A 14,979-nucleotide genomic window follows, 5' to 3' on the forward strand; every position below is an offset into this window, starting at 1 on the left:
ATTATGGTACAACTTAAAAAAAAAGGCACAATTACACCAGTGACTACAGTGAGCGTCTGTCTGACAAAAAAAAAAAGTTCTTTTGTGATGTGTGGTACACTGACAGAAGCTTCCACATGTTGTTTAGCAAAAAGAGAAAAAAAGATTGCATGGATACAGTCATTGTTTGTAGGTATTTAACAGTGATGTGATGTGATGTTGCAACACTACACTGGCCTCATATGTGACAGGAGAAATATTAAAATACCTTGCTTGTTTTCATGATTAGGCTGTTCATTTTTTCCCATGATCACTTAAGGTGAATGACATGATACTGTTTTGTAATCCCATCATCATCAATGTATAGGTATACTTTTATTCTCCAATAATCTGTCTCTAAGGGAGAAAGGAGTGTATATGACAGTGGAAAAATGCATACACTGACGCAAAGGCCCTGCATGAAGTTTGGTTCACATACTGTGTGTATTCGTAATTGTGTGTGTTTGGAGATAGTTTTCCACCCTACTGCCACTTGTTGTCACAATTGGTCGAGAATGCAGACTAGACTGTACCAAATGCCACCCCATAATGCATTACAGGTGGTAAGTTAGTGATAGATCTTGTGACCATTGGTGTCAGTAAATATATTGGAGAGGTGTTGGTTGATGCCCAAAGTTGTCACATGCAGTATGATGGTTTCTGTAGTCTGTATCCATGCTACATACTTAAATGAAAAGTCAGAGGCCAATGCAGGGTCTGTTCTCATTACTAAACAGAAAACTTAAGAGTTTTTTCCTTCCTGTCTTTCACTACAGCATAAGAGGCAGGCTACATGGTTAGAAAGTGTAAGAGAAAGCAAAGTTAGTGGCTCCCACATGCATAGTATAGAATCCAGCAAATAGTTTAGGATGGTTCCAGCTGACACTGGATGAGAAATTTGTTCTTCTGTGCTCTATTCACCATGTGATAAGTGGCTACTGTATGGTGCAACAATAGAAATGTGAATGTGCATCCTTCATTGATCCATTGAGATCAGCTCTGATACTGCCAGCATCTCATTCCCTGGAAAAGTCCTCCAGGAGGCTCACATTATGACCACACTGAAGCCGACTGTCTGGAAAGGTTACCGAGATGTTACAGTGTTTCCTAACCCAGTATGATTCTCTAAACAGCAGATCACTGTTTCAGCAGGTCATGTTCTCTGAAGTGCCAAATACATGCATATTCAAATACGGAGATATGTAAACAGGCAGAATACGGTTCTGTGGTTGGCAACACCTATATAAGACAAAAAGTGTCTGGCACTGTTGGTTAGATCGATTACTGCTGCTACAATGACAGTTTATCAAGATTTAAGTGAGTTTGAAGGTGGTGTTCTAGCTGGCGCATGAGCGATGGGACTCAGCACCTCCGAGGTAGTAATGCAGTGGGGATTTTCCCGTATGACCATTTCACGAGTGTATCATGGCTATCAGGAATCCAGTAAAACATCAAATTTCCGACGTCACTGCAGCCAAAAAAGATCCTGCAAGAACGGGACCAATGACGACTGAAGAGGATCATTCAACGTGACAGAAGTGCAACGCTTCTGCAAGTTTGCTGCAGATTTCAATGCTGGGCCATCAGCAAGTGTCAGCGTGTGAACCATTCAATGAAACATCATTGATATGGGGTTTTGTAGCCAAAGGCTCACTCGTGTACCCTCGATAACTACAAGACACAAAGCTTTACGCCTCGCCTAGGCCCGTCAACACCGACATTGGATTGTTGATGACTGGAAACATGTTGCCCGGGCAGACTAGTCTCGTTTCAAATTGTGTGGAGCACATGGACGTGTACAGGTATGGAGACAATCTCATGTCAGCAGGGGACTCTTCTGGCTGGTGGAGACTATGTAATTGTGTGAGGCGTGTGCAGTTGGAGTGATATGGGTCCCCTGGTATGTTTAGATACGACTCCGATAGATGACACGTAAGCATCCTGTCTGAGCTGGCCGCTGTGGCCGAGCGGTTCTAGGCCCTTCAGTCCGGAACAGCACTGCTGCTGCTGCGGTCGCAGATTCGAATCCTGCCTCGGGCATGGATGTGTGTGATGTCCTTAGGTTGGTTAGGTTTAAGTAGTTCTAAGTCTAGGGAACTGATGACCTCAGATGTTAAGTCCCATAGTGCTTAAAGCCATTTGAACCATCCTGTCTGATCACCCGCATACATTCATGTCCATTGTGCATTCCGACAGATTTGGACAATTTCAGCAGGACAATGCAACACTCCACACTCTTCTGAGTTTAAAAACTTCCGCTGGCCGCCAAACTCCCCAGACATGAACATTATTGAGCACATCTGGGATGCCTTGCACTCTTACAGATTTATGGTCAACTCTGCAGGATTCATGGTGTCAGTTCCCTCCAGCACTATTTCAGACATTAATCAAGTCCATGCCACATGGTGTTTGGCACTTCTGCATGCTCGTGGGGGTCCTACACAATATTAGGCAGGTGTACCAGTTTCTTTGGTTCTTCAGTGTAAATTTGTAGTATCAGCATTTTTGTACTTCGTACATGGTTCCTCGTCTGTGCTGGAACACTGAATCATTTAGTTTTACTGTCTTTTTGTCAGTTTTCCCATGTAAAAGTTGTTTTGTACCTCCTTTGTTTTAGAGGTGTTTATTTTTTTTAATAGTCTCCTCATTTCTCATAATTTTATGAAACCAATATTTTTAAATTTTTGAATGGAAAGAATCTGCTAAAAAAATATCGTGAGAGTACAAGTAATTACTTTTTATCACTACAGTATTCTTCCATATAGTCAAGCGTATGGGATTATTGTACAAGTTACTGCAGAATATCAGTTAGGCTGCATAACAATTTTGTATTATATTTCATGCTTATCTTATGTTTTACATCTTTTACTTCCAGTATCTAACTTGAAACTGAATTTACCAAAAATGATGGAAGCTAAGAGTACTGCTGTGAAAGCTCTAACAGGAGGTATTGCTCACTTGTTCAAGCAAAACAAGGTATGTAGGTCATATTTATAGTATAATATAATTCAAAATTTGCAGAAATGTTCTCTCTTAAAATTTTAATGTACCCAGTGTCTTAACTGACTTGTGAAAGCTTGGCTTTCCAGGTTCAGTTACTGAGTGGTCATGGGAAAATAACTGGGCAAAATGAAGTTACTGTGATAAAAGCGGACAACTCTACAGAAATTGTGAAAGCCAAAAATATAATTATTGCTACAGGATCAGAAGTGACTCCATTTCCTGGAATAAATGTAAGTATTTTTGAGAACAATATAAGTAATTGTAATTGATACATACTGTAAAGCATGCGCCTGTCATTTAGGCAACAATATCGTAAAGTTTTGTAGGTTGTTGTTGTTGATATGATGATGATGATGATGATGATGATGATATGCTGCCGTTGCTGCTGCTCTACTAAAGGCAGTGCACCACTACATCACTACAAACTAAAAGCTGTTCAGCTGTAATGGTAAACCTGACATTTCATAGAGGAAAAATACCAGGGTCCCGGTGTTTCATCTGGCATGTACCATTATCTGAACAACTCTTAACTGTATGATGGGCAACAAACTGTTCCATGTGTGTCAATATTATTAGCTATAGGGAGGGAATATGTCTCCTTCAGGTTGTGTGGTGACATTGGTTGAGAGGCTCCAGACAAAACTTAAGATGAGAAGTAAAAACTTGCACGTAGAAAATATTCAGTTTTGGGATATCTATGTGAAAAAAAAACTTCTTAAATTCCAATATATTATAAAAATCATATTGCAATGTGTGTGCCCTACAGCATAGAAAGAGAAATCAGATACACATGCTGTAATAACAGCATTATAAATTTACCAAGAAGCTGAGTGCTCTGTTGTACCTTCAAACACCACCATGCTTTTCAGTGAAAATAATGACCAAACAGCATCAAAGATCAATTCTATGTGGAATCTTCAATTAAATTTAAAGAAAGCTTACATTTTGCCCAAATGTTATTTCTACTGTACTACACGCCCAACAATATTTATTGAAATACTTGTTATGGAATAGGAGAAGTTGTCCTGGAGAACTGATATCAGATTAGATTTAAAATTTGCTTTGCTACCTGTCAGACATTGTGTTATTTGGCAATGAATCACAGAGTGATTAGTAACGGAGGTAATATTATAGTTTTGTAGCTGAGAATGTCACTATTTTTGTGATTTGTTTGAAAATGCATATCTCTGAAATCCAAATCTCCTGCTAGGTAACATGTAATCCTGTGTTGTCACACTGTGCACGGTAATGTGTTTAGTTCCTCCTTGGTGTGCTGACAACAAGGTGGAATAGACACTGCTGCTAAAGTCTGTCTCACTCAGGAGGTGACCCCTAAACTTATTCAGCCTGTAAGGGTGATTCCTGTAACATATTACCTCCAGCCTCCTGGAAGTGTTCACAGGATGAACTCAATATGCTCCATGTGGTATCTGGAAAGATGAATCCATCTCTGAAGTGTTACAGTACAACTCAACATTAGGTTAGAGGATTCTGTCCCATTATTGCATAGTCCTGAAATTACCCTCAATAGCAATGGCAGGCATCTGCTACCAATACACAAGAGCAGCGACAAAATTCACCACCCGGTGAAGCCATGGGACTGCATGCCCCAGGTATGTATTGTTATCCGGCCACTTCCACACCCAACAGAAATAATCAGCCATTGAAAAAATCCTGTATTAATTAGTAAAAATGACACGAATCATTGATAAGGTTCCAGTCCAGATGTTCATTTGCCCACCTTCCTCATGCAGCATGGTACTGGGGATTCGTAATTACCAGTCGTCAGCTGGGTGGTTGACCACAGATGACCTCTGCAAGGCAGATCAATGCATGTAGTTTGTCACATTAGCAATAGAATGTTTGAATGGCATCTCTGTGATTTACACCAGTTTGGCAGGCAACTTCCCGTGTTAACTCCTCTTGCCATAAAGTGATAATAGTCATAAGTATAAAAAAGTCAGTTTCAGACATGTTGACAGAGTGAACATTGTACGTGAGCTGCAGTGTTTCATTAGTGATTGTAGATTGCTGAAGTGCATTGAGACTGTGTATTTAATTTTGCCTCCATTACATGGGTGGCTGCATGTAATAAATTTCTGTGGTAAAGGGAGTATTGAGAAATTGGTTTCTGATTTTTTTTAAATCGGTAAGTCATGAGGATGCTACAACCAATATTTGTGAAAGTGCATTACCTAACACCTTGAAGAATCCACAAGCTTCTTTATTTCTGTATCTTTTTCTTGTCTGTGTTAGACTGACTTTCAACCCATGTGAAATGAAAAGTTTGCTGGCAGAATGAGGCTGTTTGGACCAGCTGAGAAGGCTGATGACATATGTGCCAGATTAAATTATAAAAAGTCAGTGCCTTAGTCACTTGCTACTTCATTAAAATTTATAACAGGTTTTGGCTTTGCAGCCATCATCGGCTCTAAAAATGAGAAAACAGAAACAAAAACACATCAATATAACAGTAGATTTGTAAAACAAGAAAAAGGATATTAAATGTGCGATGAAATGAAAAAGTTACCTAAAATTACAGAAGCGAGAAGCCAGCACATAGTCAGTACATAAAAAGCAAGAGCAGGGAGTGCATATTTATAGACTAAATAAAGTTTACAATGATCAGCACTAGTGAAATGGTTGCAGACAGTTGAAAGTACTGTATGTGTGTATAAAAACATACAAAAGAAAAAAAAATTGTTTATATTAGAATACATCGAACTGAATATGTTCTGTATATTTCTAAACTGTGAGATAATCTGTATATTTAAAACTAGATAAGAGAGAAGTTTTTTAAGTAAGGGCCTTTTTATAAAAAAAAATGACTTTATTTTCAGTTATATTTCCACATAAGATAAAAGAAGATAATGTATTGAATAAGATAAAAGTTAAAATAATAAAAGAAAATGCTTGAAGGCTGCATCTGTACAATTGGATCACAAGGTGGTACAAAGCATTAAAGCTGCCACACAAGTTTGTGTAGTACCATGTAGTAGAAGACATTACATAGAAAGTAAAGATTACTTAAAATTTGCTTGAAATTGAGATATGAATGTAAGGTGACTTCAATATAAACATGAGAAAGTAAATTGTGATATGGAATTAAGTCGTTGACTCTAACTGTAAGAGTATGTGAAGCTGTCAATTTAACATCAGCACGTGGATGAACTTGGGCTAACTGTATCATTGTTTGGGAACAAGTAGCCGATAACAACCATTTCCAATCAGTGATCAGTTCAGTTGGACAAGAGGACACAGTCCACTCCATGCAAACACAGCCCACACCATTATGGAGCCACCACCAGCTTGCGCAGTGCATTGTTGATGACTTGGGTCCACGGCTTTGTGGAATCTGAGCCACACTTAAACCCTTTTGTCAGTGCTTACCAACTGAAAACTGTTCTAATTTGGAAATGTCATGAGTGTCATTTGCCTCTGGATTTATTGGTTAATTTGATTTTTGGTTTGTGAGTGCATTTTATAGGTTTATAGCTACATTGTTTCATGCAATAACGTCTAGCTTGGCCACTGGGATAACTGTTATAATTTCAGCAGTGATTTTCCTAATGTTACTACTGTATGGAGTAGCAGGCGTGGCATATTTTAAATCTTTTCATATTAAGTAATGATTGTGTCATTGTTTCATAAGTTGAACACTCTTTCGTGGATGTTGTATGTAACTATAAAGAGCACCTTTCACGTTTGGCTTCTCTGCGTAACTTGGTTTTTTAATTTGTGTGTAGTGAATTGTATCTTGTTTTGTCATCATTTTGTTGTTTCTTTGACAATGGAAACAAACTGCATTACAGTTACCTGAGTTTTGTGCATTAAGAATGTGCAATGAGAGACACAGCTTAGTTGCTTTCTTTTTATAACCTTGTTTGGTTTCAGCTTTCACCCATGTTTCCTCATATTTCTGCTTAGCTATACGTGTGACAAATGAGTGGTTTTTAATTGATACACAAGTATATCATGGAGTAAGAAGCAGTTTATCAAATTCGTTTTTATGATTTAACTTTTAATCTTAAAGGAACTGTATAAATCTCCTAAAGGCTGACTCTGCACAAGTTTGCAAAATGAGAGCATTCGGACCTGCTCTGGGTACAAGTGAAGGCTGTATCAGATTAGATTTCAAAGTTCAATGTTTGTCACATGCTAAGTTACTAAAATTGATTAAAAACACAGTTATAAACACAATAACAAAACAGCATATGGCAAACACATAAATGATAATGGCCACATTATGAATGAATGGCATCCAATCTGATTTGAAAGGTCTGCATTGAGAACAAAAACGTGCTCTCCCCAGTTTTGTGAATGAAGTTGATTTATGTGCCAGCCAAAAACCAACCACATGAACTGTAAATAAACAATGAGAGCTCCACCTCAGCACCTATTTTGACCACTAGAGATTTACTGTGAAAGAGCACTTGTGGATGCTATCTGGGTGCACAGTAACTAGTTGTAATTGTGTCCACCTTTGTTATAAGAACAATGCTTTACTCCAGTAGCAACCTCATGCCCCACCAGTGTCAACACAAGCCAAGGGACTGCCAGTGCCACCACATGATCTAGAATTACAGTCTTTGATGGTCAGCCTGAGCTCATCTGACTGTTGGTGTTACATGTACTTCACCACCTACTCCTACATTCAGAGTAGCTGATTTTTAATTCCATCCTTATACACTGTTTACTTTTTACATGTTTGTTCAAGTTACCCTTCAGTCTTATTTTAAATCTCTCTTACTTTTAATGTGGCATTCTAAATCATATGGTAGCACATACAAGGTAATGTGGCAGCTATGATGCAATGTACCATGTTTCATGTAATGCATTGATGATCCAACTGTATCTATACAGTCTTAAAAGTGAATTTTGAGTTGTTTTTATGGTTTTAGTGTACCTTACATAACATATTAAATTCTCTTGTCACGCATGAAATAAGCTGATCAACAGCTGTTCATATATTAAATTTAATATCTTTGTTTAAATGTACAGATTATGCCACATTTTAGAAACATATAATAGATATTAAGTTCTACTTATACTAATGTACAATATATTTATATACACATACATTTTCAACTGTCTGTAACTAATATTTTACTAGTAACAATCTTTATAAATTTTATTTAATCTGTATACATGCACTCCCTGCTTTTGTCATTTTAGGTATTGATTGTGTGTCCACATCTCACTGCTTTGATTTTTAGGTAACTTATTTATTTTTTTACTTTATAAATCCATGTTTTTTTTCCCAATTTTCTCATTATTAGATATTGTAATGACTGCAAAGTCAAAACAGGTTATAGATTTCAAATTTTATTAATATGACTAACATTAGAAAACCATATTTACTGACTCAGATAAGTGACAGCCAACCCCTTTAAATGAGACTAAATGTTAATTTTATGTAACTTAGTGTTGAACATGAAAAGAGAAGTGAAGGTTCTGATTAGCGCAGTTTGTGTTGGCTACAGTACCCCAGCTCCACAGCAAAAAGAACAAAGTATTTATGTGGAGCTGATATTGGCATCATGAAATAACGTATCCTCTTGGACACAATCAAATCAGAATCTGAAATTGGGATCAGCACTGAAGTAAGACACTTTGCATGTTTATTAAGAACAGTAATGTACGGAAGAGAATGCAGAACAGAATAGAATGCAAACAATAAATATTCCACAGTATACAAACATCAGAAATTCCAAGAACCTCCCAAAAATGATCAATACTAGATAATTTGCGCGATAGTGGCGAGTTCCAGGTTCCGCTGGAGTCCACTACATGCAGGAAGTGGCTACATGGGTAGTGGGGCTGTTTGGCGGCGATTGGGCATTTTTTTATAGTTTCGAGGGTCTTGGGAAAGTGCAGAAAAGGCTTTAGTTTCAAATGGTGCAGGACAAACACAGGAAGAGGGTAGACATAGGAACAGTCAATATTGTAGACTGTCATAGCTGTGTTGGAAAAATACCAGAGCTCCCCAAGCACTAAAAGGAAGCATTGAACCTCAAATCGTTAAAGAGTACAGAAAGCTGACTAAAGCCAGAAATGAGTTCAGCTGAAATTTTTACAAAGGATCTAACCATGTTCAGAGAGGATAGATTAAATACCACTGATAGTGGACTGTTTACCTTGTAGTGAAATAGAAGTAGATAATTCTTGTAAGAAATTGATACTTGACAAGTGGAATAAATTAATAATTGGTTTCTTTTACTGACCCTTGTCTCAGAGAATACAGTTGCTGAACAGTTGAAAGAAAACTTGTCTCATTTCAAATAGGTACCCCACTCATAAAATTATAGTTGGTGGTGGATTCAGTCTGTCCTTCATATGTTGGCAAAAATAGATGTTTAAAGTTGACAATAGCCTTAAAACATTGTTCAAAATCTTACTAGAGTGGCTTCTCAAAAAATTATTTGGAACAACTAGTTCTGGAGCCCACTTAAAGTGTAAATGGTTCTGAAAACATACTTCACCTCTTAGCAACAAATAATCCTGACCATAAAGGAAGTGTCATGGTGGATACGGGGATTAGTGACCACAGCGTTTTTGTAGCTAGACAAAATATTATAACCTAGTGAAGTGTCAGTTCACTATATGAAGTAGTGAAGCACTTTCTGAGAACAGTCGGCACCATATGTTGTGATTTTATTATTATTTTATCTTCTTTTGTGCCTTATGGCTACATTTTTTAATGTACCACCTCAACATTATGTAACCAGTGTCAATCATTATTACTTCGAAGACGACATTTTGAAAGATGTGGTGGAAACCTAGGTCAATGAATTTTAATAAACCTTTTTACTGTTGCAACTGATTTGGCTGTTTTTCATCTCTTCCTCACAAAGGCATCAAAAAAGTTAAAAGAAGGTTGGCTCATTTTGTATTGTTATGAAGTAATGGAGTGTGTGTCATAGATATGTTACACGAGTTCAGGCTGCAGTCGTTAAAATATACATTTTTTTGCTGTGGATCATTTCTCAAAATTTCAGTTTCCAGCCTTCTCCTCCTGTGTCAAACTATTATGATGGTGCCCAATTACATGTGGAGAAATAATCATTGTAATAAAATAACTCAGAGGCTCACATGGAAAGATTTGAGCATTCGTTTCTCCCATGTGCTGTTCAAGAATGACTCCGTAGGGAAATAATCTGAAGATGAACCCTCTGCCAGGTGCTTAGTGTTAATTTCAGAGGGTCATGTATATGTAGATGTAAGACAAAGGTTTTCTTCAGTTTAGTCTGGAATTTGTTCCAACTATAGAGTTTCTCTTCATTGTTCTTGAACCACTGCTGAGATAAAGCCAAGTAAAAGTTTACACATTTGCCAAATACATGATGTCATTCCACCTGTTGTATTTGGAGACTAGGCAGAATCCTATTCAGCTATTATGTCAGGTCTTGACAAGAATATCGGGAAACAACTGATGGCTGCCTTATGTGCAGCTGACATGTTGTTTTTTGAAATTCTTTGGTTTCCTGAATATACGGACCTTGGGAATAATTTGCTGCTTGTATTCTACCTCCTGTCGGTCTAGGTAACTGCATTTACATTGCGTAAATGAAACTGTGGTGATGTAGATGTTTTGAAGTACCCAGCATCTCCACCACAGTATCAGGTTGTAACCATAAAGTCCAAATCAGAAAGCATGGCTGTCAGACCTCGCACTGAAAGCACTTTTCTTGGGAACACCAACATACAGACAGAACAGAAGTGAACTCTCAGACATTGTGTGCTGTTGTTCTTACAGACACTGAATATTCTAATGTATACAGACAGCAGAATTTTTTAGGATCTTTCAGAAATGAGAAATAATAAACAACAAATAATTGCTGGTGGTTGGGTTTGAACTGGTGACCCACAGCCAGCAACACTAACTGCTAGGCCACACTGAATGCAGCACAGCTCATGGCAGCATATTCATTCTTTACGATTGTCATAGCCTCTAGCAAAACTTCCCTTTTGTTGTTGTTGTTGTTGTTGCTTTTGCGGTGACAGTTGTCTTCAGTCCAAAGACTGGTTTGATGCAGCTTTCAGCACTAGTGTAGTTTTCGCAAGCCTCTTCATCTAACAAGGGAACCTCCCCATCGCACCCCCCTCAGATTTAGTTATAAGTTGGCACAGTGGATAGGCCTTGAAAAACTGAACACAGATCAATCGAGAAAACAGGAAGATGTTGTGTGGGACCGTGAAAAAAATTAGTAAAATATACAAACTGAGTAGACCATATGGAAGATAGGCAACATCAAGGAGAATGTAAGCTCAGCAGCGCCGTGGTCCCGTGGTTAGCGTGAGTAGCTGCGGGACGAGAGGTCCTTGGTTCAAGTCTTCCCTCGACTGAAAATTTTACTTTCTTTATTTTCGCAAAGTTATGATCTGTCCGTTCGTTCATTGACGTTTCTGCTCACTGCAATAAGTTTAGTGTCTGTGTTTTGCGACCGCACCGCAAAACTGTGCGATTAGTGGACGAAAGGACGTGCCTCTCCAATGGGAACCGAAAACATTTGATCGCAAGGTCATAGGTCAACCGATTCCTCCACGGGAAAACACGTCTGATATATTCTATACGACACTGGTGACTGCATGTGCGTCGCATGACAGAAATATGTTGTCGACCCACCTAACTTGTACACTTAGCGAATGGGTAAAAAGATTCTTCTACCCTGCCCGATTTAGGTTATCTTGTAGATGTGATAATCACTCCCAAAATAGTGATGAAAACATAAGAGTTTGTCACATAAACTGAAAATAAAAAATTAAACTTTTCACTCGAAGGAAGACTCGTTCCGTAGCTGCTCTCGCTAACCACGGGACCACGGCGCACCTAGACTCCCAGTGTCCTTGATGTTGCCTATCTTCGCATGGACTACTCAGTTCGTATATTTTACTAATTTTTTTCATAGTTCCACACAACTTCTTCCTGTTTTCTCGATTGATCTGTGTTCAGTTTTTCAAGGTCCATCCACTGTGCCAACTTATAACTAAATCTGAGGGGGTTGCGATGAGGAGGTTCCCTTGTAAGCATAACTATTGCAACCTACCTCCATTGAAACATGCTTACTGTATTTGTTCCTTGGTGGCACTCTACAATTTTTACCCCTCACACTTCCTCCCAATACTTAATTGATGATTCTTGTTATCTCAGAATATTGTATCAACCGATTCCATCTTTGTCAAGTTGTGCCACAAATTAAGTAGAATCCCCAATTCTGTTCAGTACTTCCTCATTAGTTATGCATTCTACCTGCCTAATCAGCAGCATTCTTCTGTAGCACCACATTTCTGAAGCTATCTTCTTCTTGTCAGAACTGCTTTTTATCCAGGCTTCCACTTCGTATGAGGTCACACTCCAGAAAAGACTACCAAACAGTTTATGTGTTAACAAATTCCTCTCTCTCTCTCTCTCTCTCTCTCTCTCTCTCTCTCTTTCTCTTTCTCTTTAAGAACTGCTTTCCTTGGTGTACCAGTCTGGATTTTACATCCTTTCTACTTTGGCCCTCATCATTTATTTTAATGCCCAAATATCAAAATTCATCTGCTGTTTTTAGTGTGTTACTTCATCTAGTTTCTTCAGCAATACCTGATTTAATTTGACTGCATTCTATTACCCCTGTTTTGCTTGTATTGTTATATTCTCCTTTCAAGATACTGCCCATTCCATTCAATTGATGTTCGAAGTCCATTTCTATCTCATAATAGAATTATCTCATTGACAAACCTCAGAGTTTTTTGTCTTCTCCCTAATCCTGTCTCCCAAATTTTTCTTTGGCTTTATTGCTGGTTGCTCAAATATTGTTATTGTGGTAGTCAATATTTTCTCCTTGCTGTATTATTTGCTGCTGTTGTCCAGCTGCAGTTACTTTATTTTCTGGCTTGGTGTCTTCTGTAAGTATCCGATGAAAGCTAGCCTTCTTGGAGCAGTGAGAGATTATGCATTTGTCCAAGGAATCCCAGATACTTCTTACAAAATGCATACCTTCCAAGATCATAACCTTCCTGATTGTAGAATGAAAACAAGCCAACCTCTTTTGTACAGGAGTCTTCCTGTATTTTTGTTTCAGGCATTTTATAATGCTTTGGTCAAGTGGCTGAAATTGGCTTGCGCAACTGGGAGGAAAAATACTATGTTTACGTTACTAGATATAATGTATTTTGGGGATGTGGTGCACACTGGCCAGTAAATGGGATTATTTTCATATTTATAATGCTCAGCCTTGCATCCCAGGCACACAAATTGTTTTCAGTATATTTGTTGTTACCCTTGTGTTTTCACATTAGACATATTGACATTGAAACTTTTTAAACATTGTGGCCTCTTCACATTTGCAGTTATTGGCAGCATCAACTTTTCTGTTCTATTTTCTTTACAATATAATGAAACAGTTAAGCCTCCTTTTATGAAATTTTCTGCTGTGCCATATTTCTCTTCTGAACTCCTGAGGTTTATCAGAGAGAAGGTGAAAAAATAAGCCCGTTTCATTTGCATTAAAAATATCATTGGGACTGTACTTTCCTATGATTGAGGGAAGAGTATTTTTCCATGACTGAACAGTGTCAGTGTTCACCTTTTCTGGCACACCCTGAACATATTTATAAGGTAGATTGTGTCTCTTATGAACCTTTTAATCCAACCATTGGATGCCTTGAAATCTGTGAGTCCAAAATTTTGTGCTAAATATATTGCTTCACTACAAACCACTGTACCATCAGGTGGAATATGTGAACCACTACATTGTTTTGTCCAATTCAGGTGCAAGTTTTCCAATTCTGGAAACTGACCATCACTCACTCATTTCCGATTGCAGTTTCCTCCTTCCAAACATGCTCCTTCAATTATTTTTGTTATTTGCTATCTGTTGTATTTATTGCTGATGGAGCAATGTTCAGTTCTTGTACAATATCAGCTCGCATAATGTGTGGATTTTTGTCCACCTCCTGAGTAATGTTTCACTTTTCTTTGTGTATTAACTGTCTCGCTATCTCTCTATCCATGATGTACCGCTGCATAGTTCAACGCAAAAAAAAAAAAAAAAAAAAAAAAAAAAAAAAAAAAAAAAAAAAAAAAAAAAAAAAACAGACTGAGTCAGTCAAATGCTAAACACGAACAAAGGAGACCAGTGACTGAATTACATGCTGTTCAGTTTGTTTGGCCGCTAGATGCTGTTGGAGCTACTGCAGATCTATGTAAACTACTTCAACTTACTGTTTCTGCCATATCAGATGCTCTGTATGCTTGCAAAGTTACCAGCACTGAATAGCACTGTCTCCCTGCAAATTTCCTCACCACACATCCGCGAATATCCTACTCTAACTGTTGTAATCGCAACTGGGGTTGCCGAGAACGAAAGTGCGGTGGGACCAAATGGGAGCGGCCCGTGAACAAACAAAACGAACGGGGGAGGACGGACACGAACGACGACGGACGATCGAGCAAGACCTGACGTACAACAATACGCTAATAGCAACAGGGTCACAAGCGAAACCTCATGAATCCACAACATCCACTCGGACACGGAAACTAAGTAAACATGCTGTTTGTAGGCGAGATGTCGATAGACTAACGCGAATATCAGACTGCCTGCTGAGCGAGAGGCAGGCGCTTAAATACCTGATAGAATATGTTGCTATTGGCCACTGGGACCACGTGCTCCACCGTGGCACCCCCACGTTATACACAGGCCAGGAGCGTGCACGCAACCACAGCTTATGGCACGACGGCTGGAGAGACCTGTAGTGGTAATTGAAGTCCATGCTGTCTGGTGCAGATTCGAAACCTGTGGCGCTCGGTAGCACACTAACCACTCTCGCAACTCTTGGTGGCAAAAAAGGCATCAGCCAAACAGTACTGGTAACACTGTATTTGAATGCATTAAGCGGGTAGGAATGACACACAAATGAGTTGGTTTAACATTTATGTAATTCAGTTGGGACTGGGACATCCAAAAATGGATG

The 14,979-nt window shown here is 38.5% G+C and overlaps 1 protein-coding gene across 3 annotated transcripts in view; it reads left to right on the forward strand.

Annotated features, from left to right (window-relative positions):
- Positions 1-14,979, forward strand: part of LOC126248938 (dihydrolipoyl dehydrogenase, mitochondrial-like) — a 72,110-nt gene that overhangs the window by 29,414 nt on the left and 27,717 nt on the right. For all 3 annotated transcript variants that reach the window (XM_049950451.1, XM_049950450.1, XM_049950452.1), the window contains exons 5-6: positions 2,894-2,994; positions 3,108-3,251. In XM_049950451.1, coding sequence (XP_049806408.1) covers positions 2,894-2,994; positions 3,108-3,251 — 245 coding nt within the window. The remainder of the gene's footprint in view (positions 1-2,893; positions 2,995-3,107; positions 3,252-14,979) is intronic.

This window comes from Schistocerca nitens, chromosome 3 (assembly GCF_023898315.1).
Source record: "Schistocerca nitens isolate TAMUIC-IGC-003100 chromosome 3, iqSchNite1.1, whole genome shotgun sequence".
NCBI lineage: Eukaryota > Metazoa > Arthropoda > Insecta > Orthoptera > Acrididae > Schistocerca > Schistocerca nitens.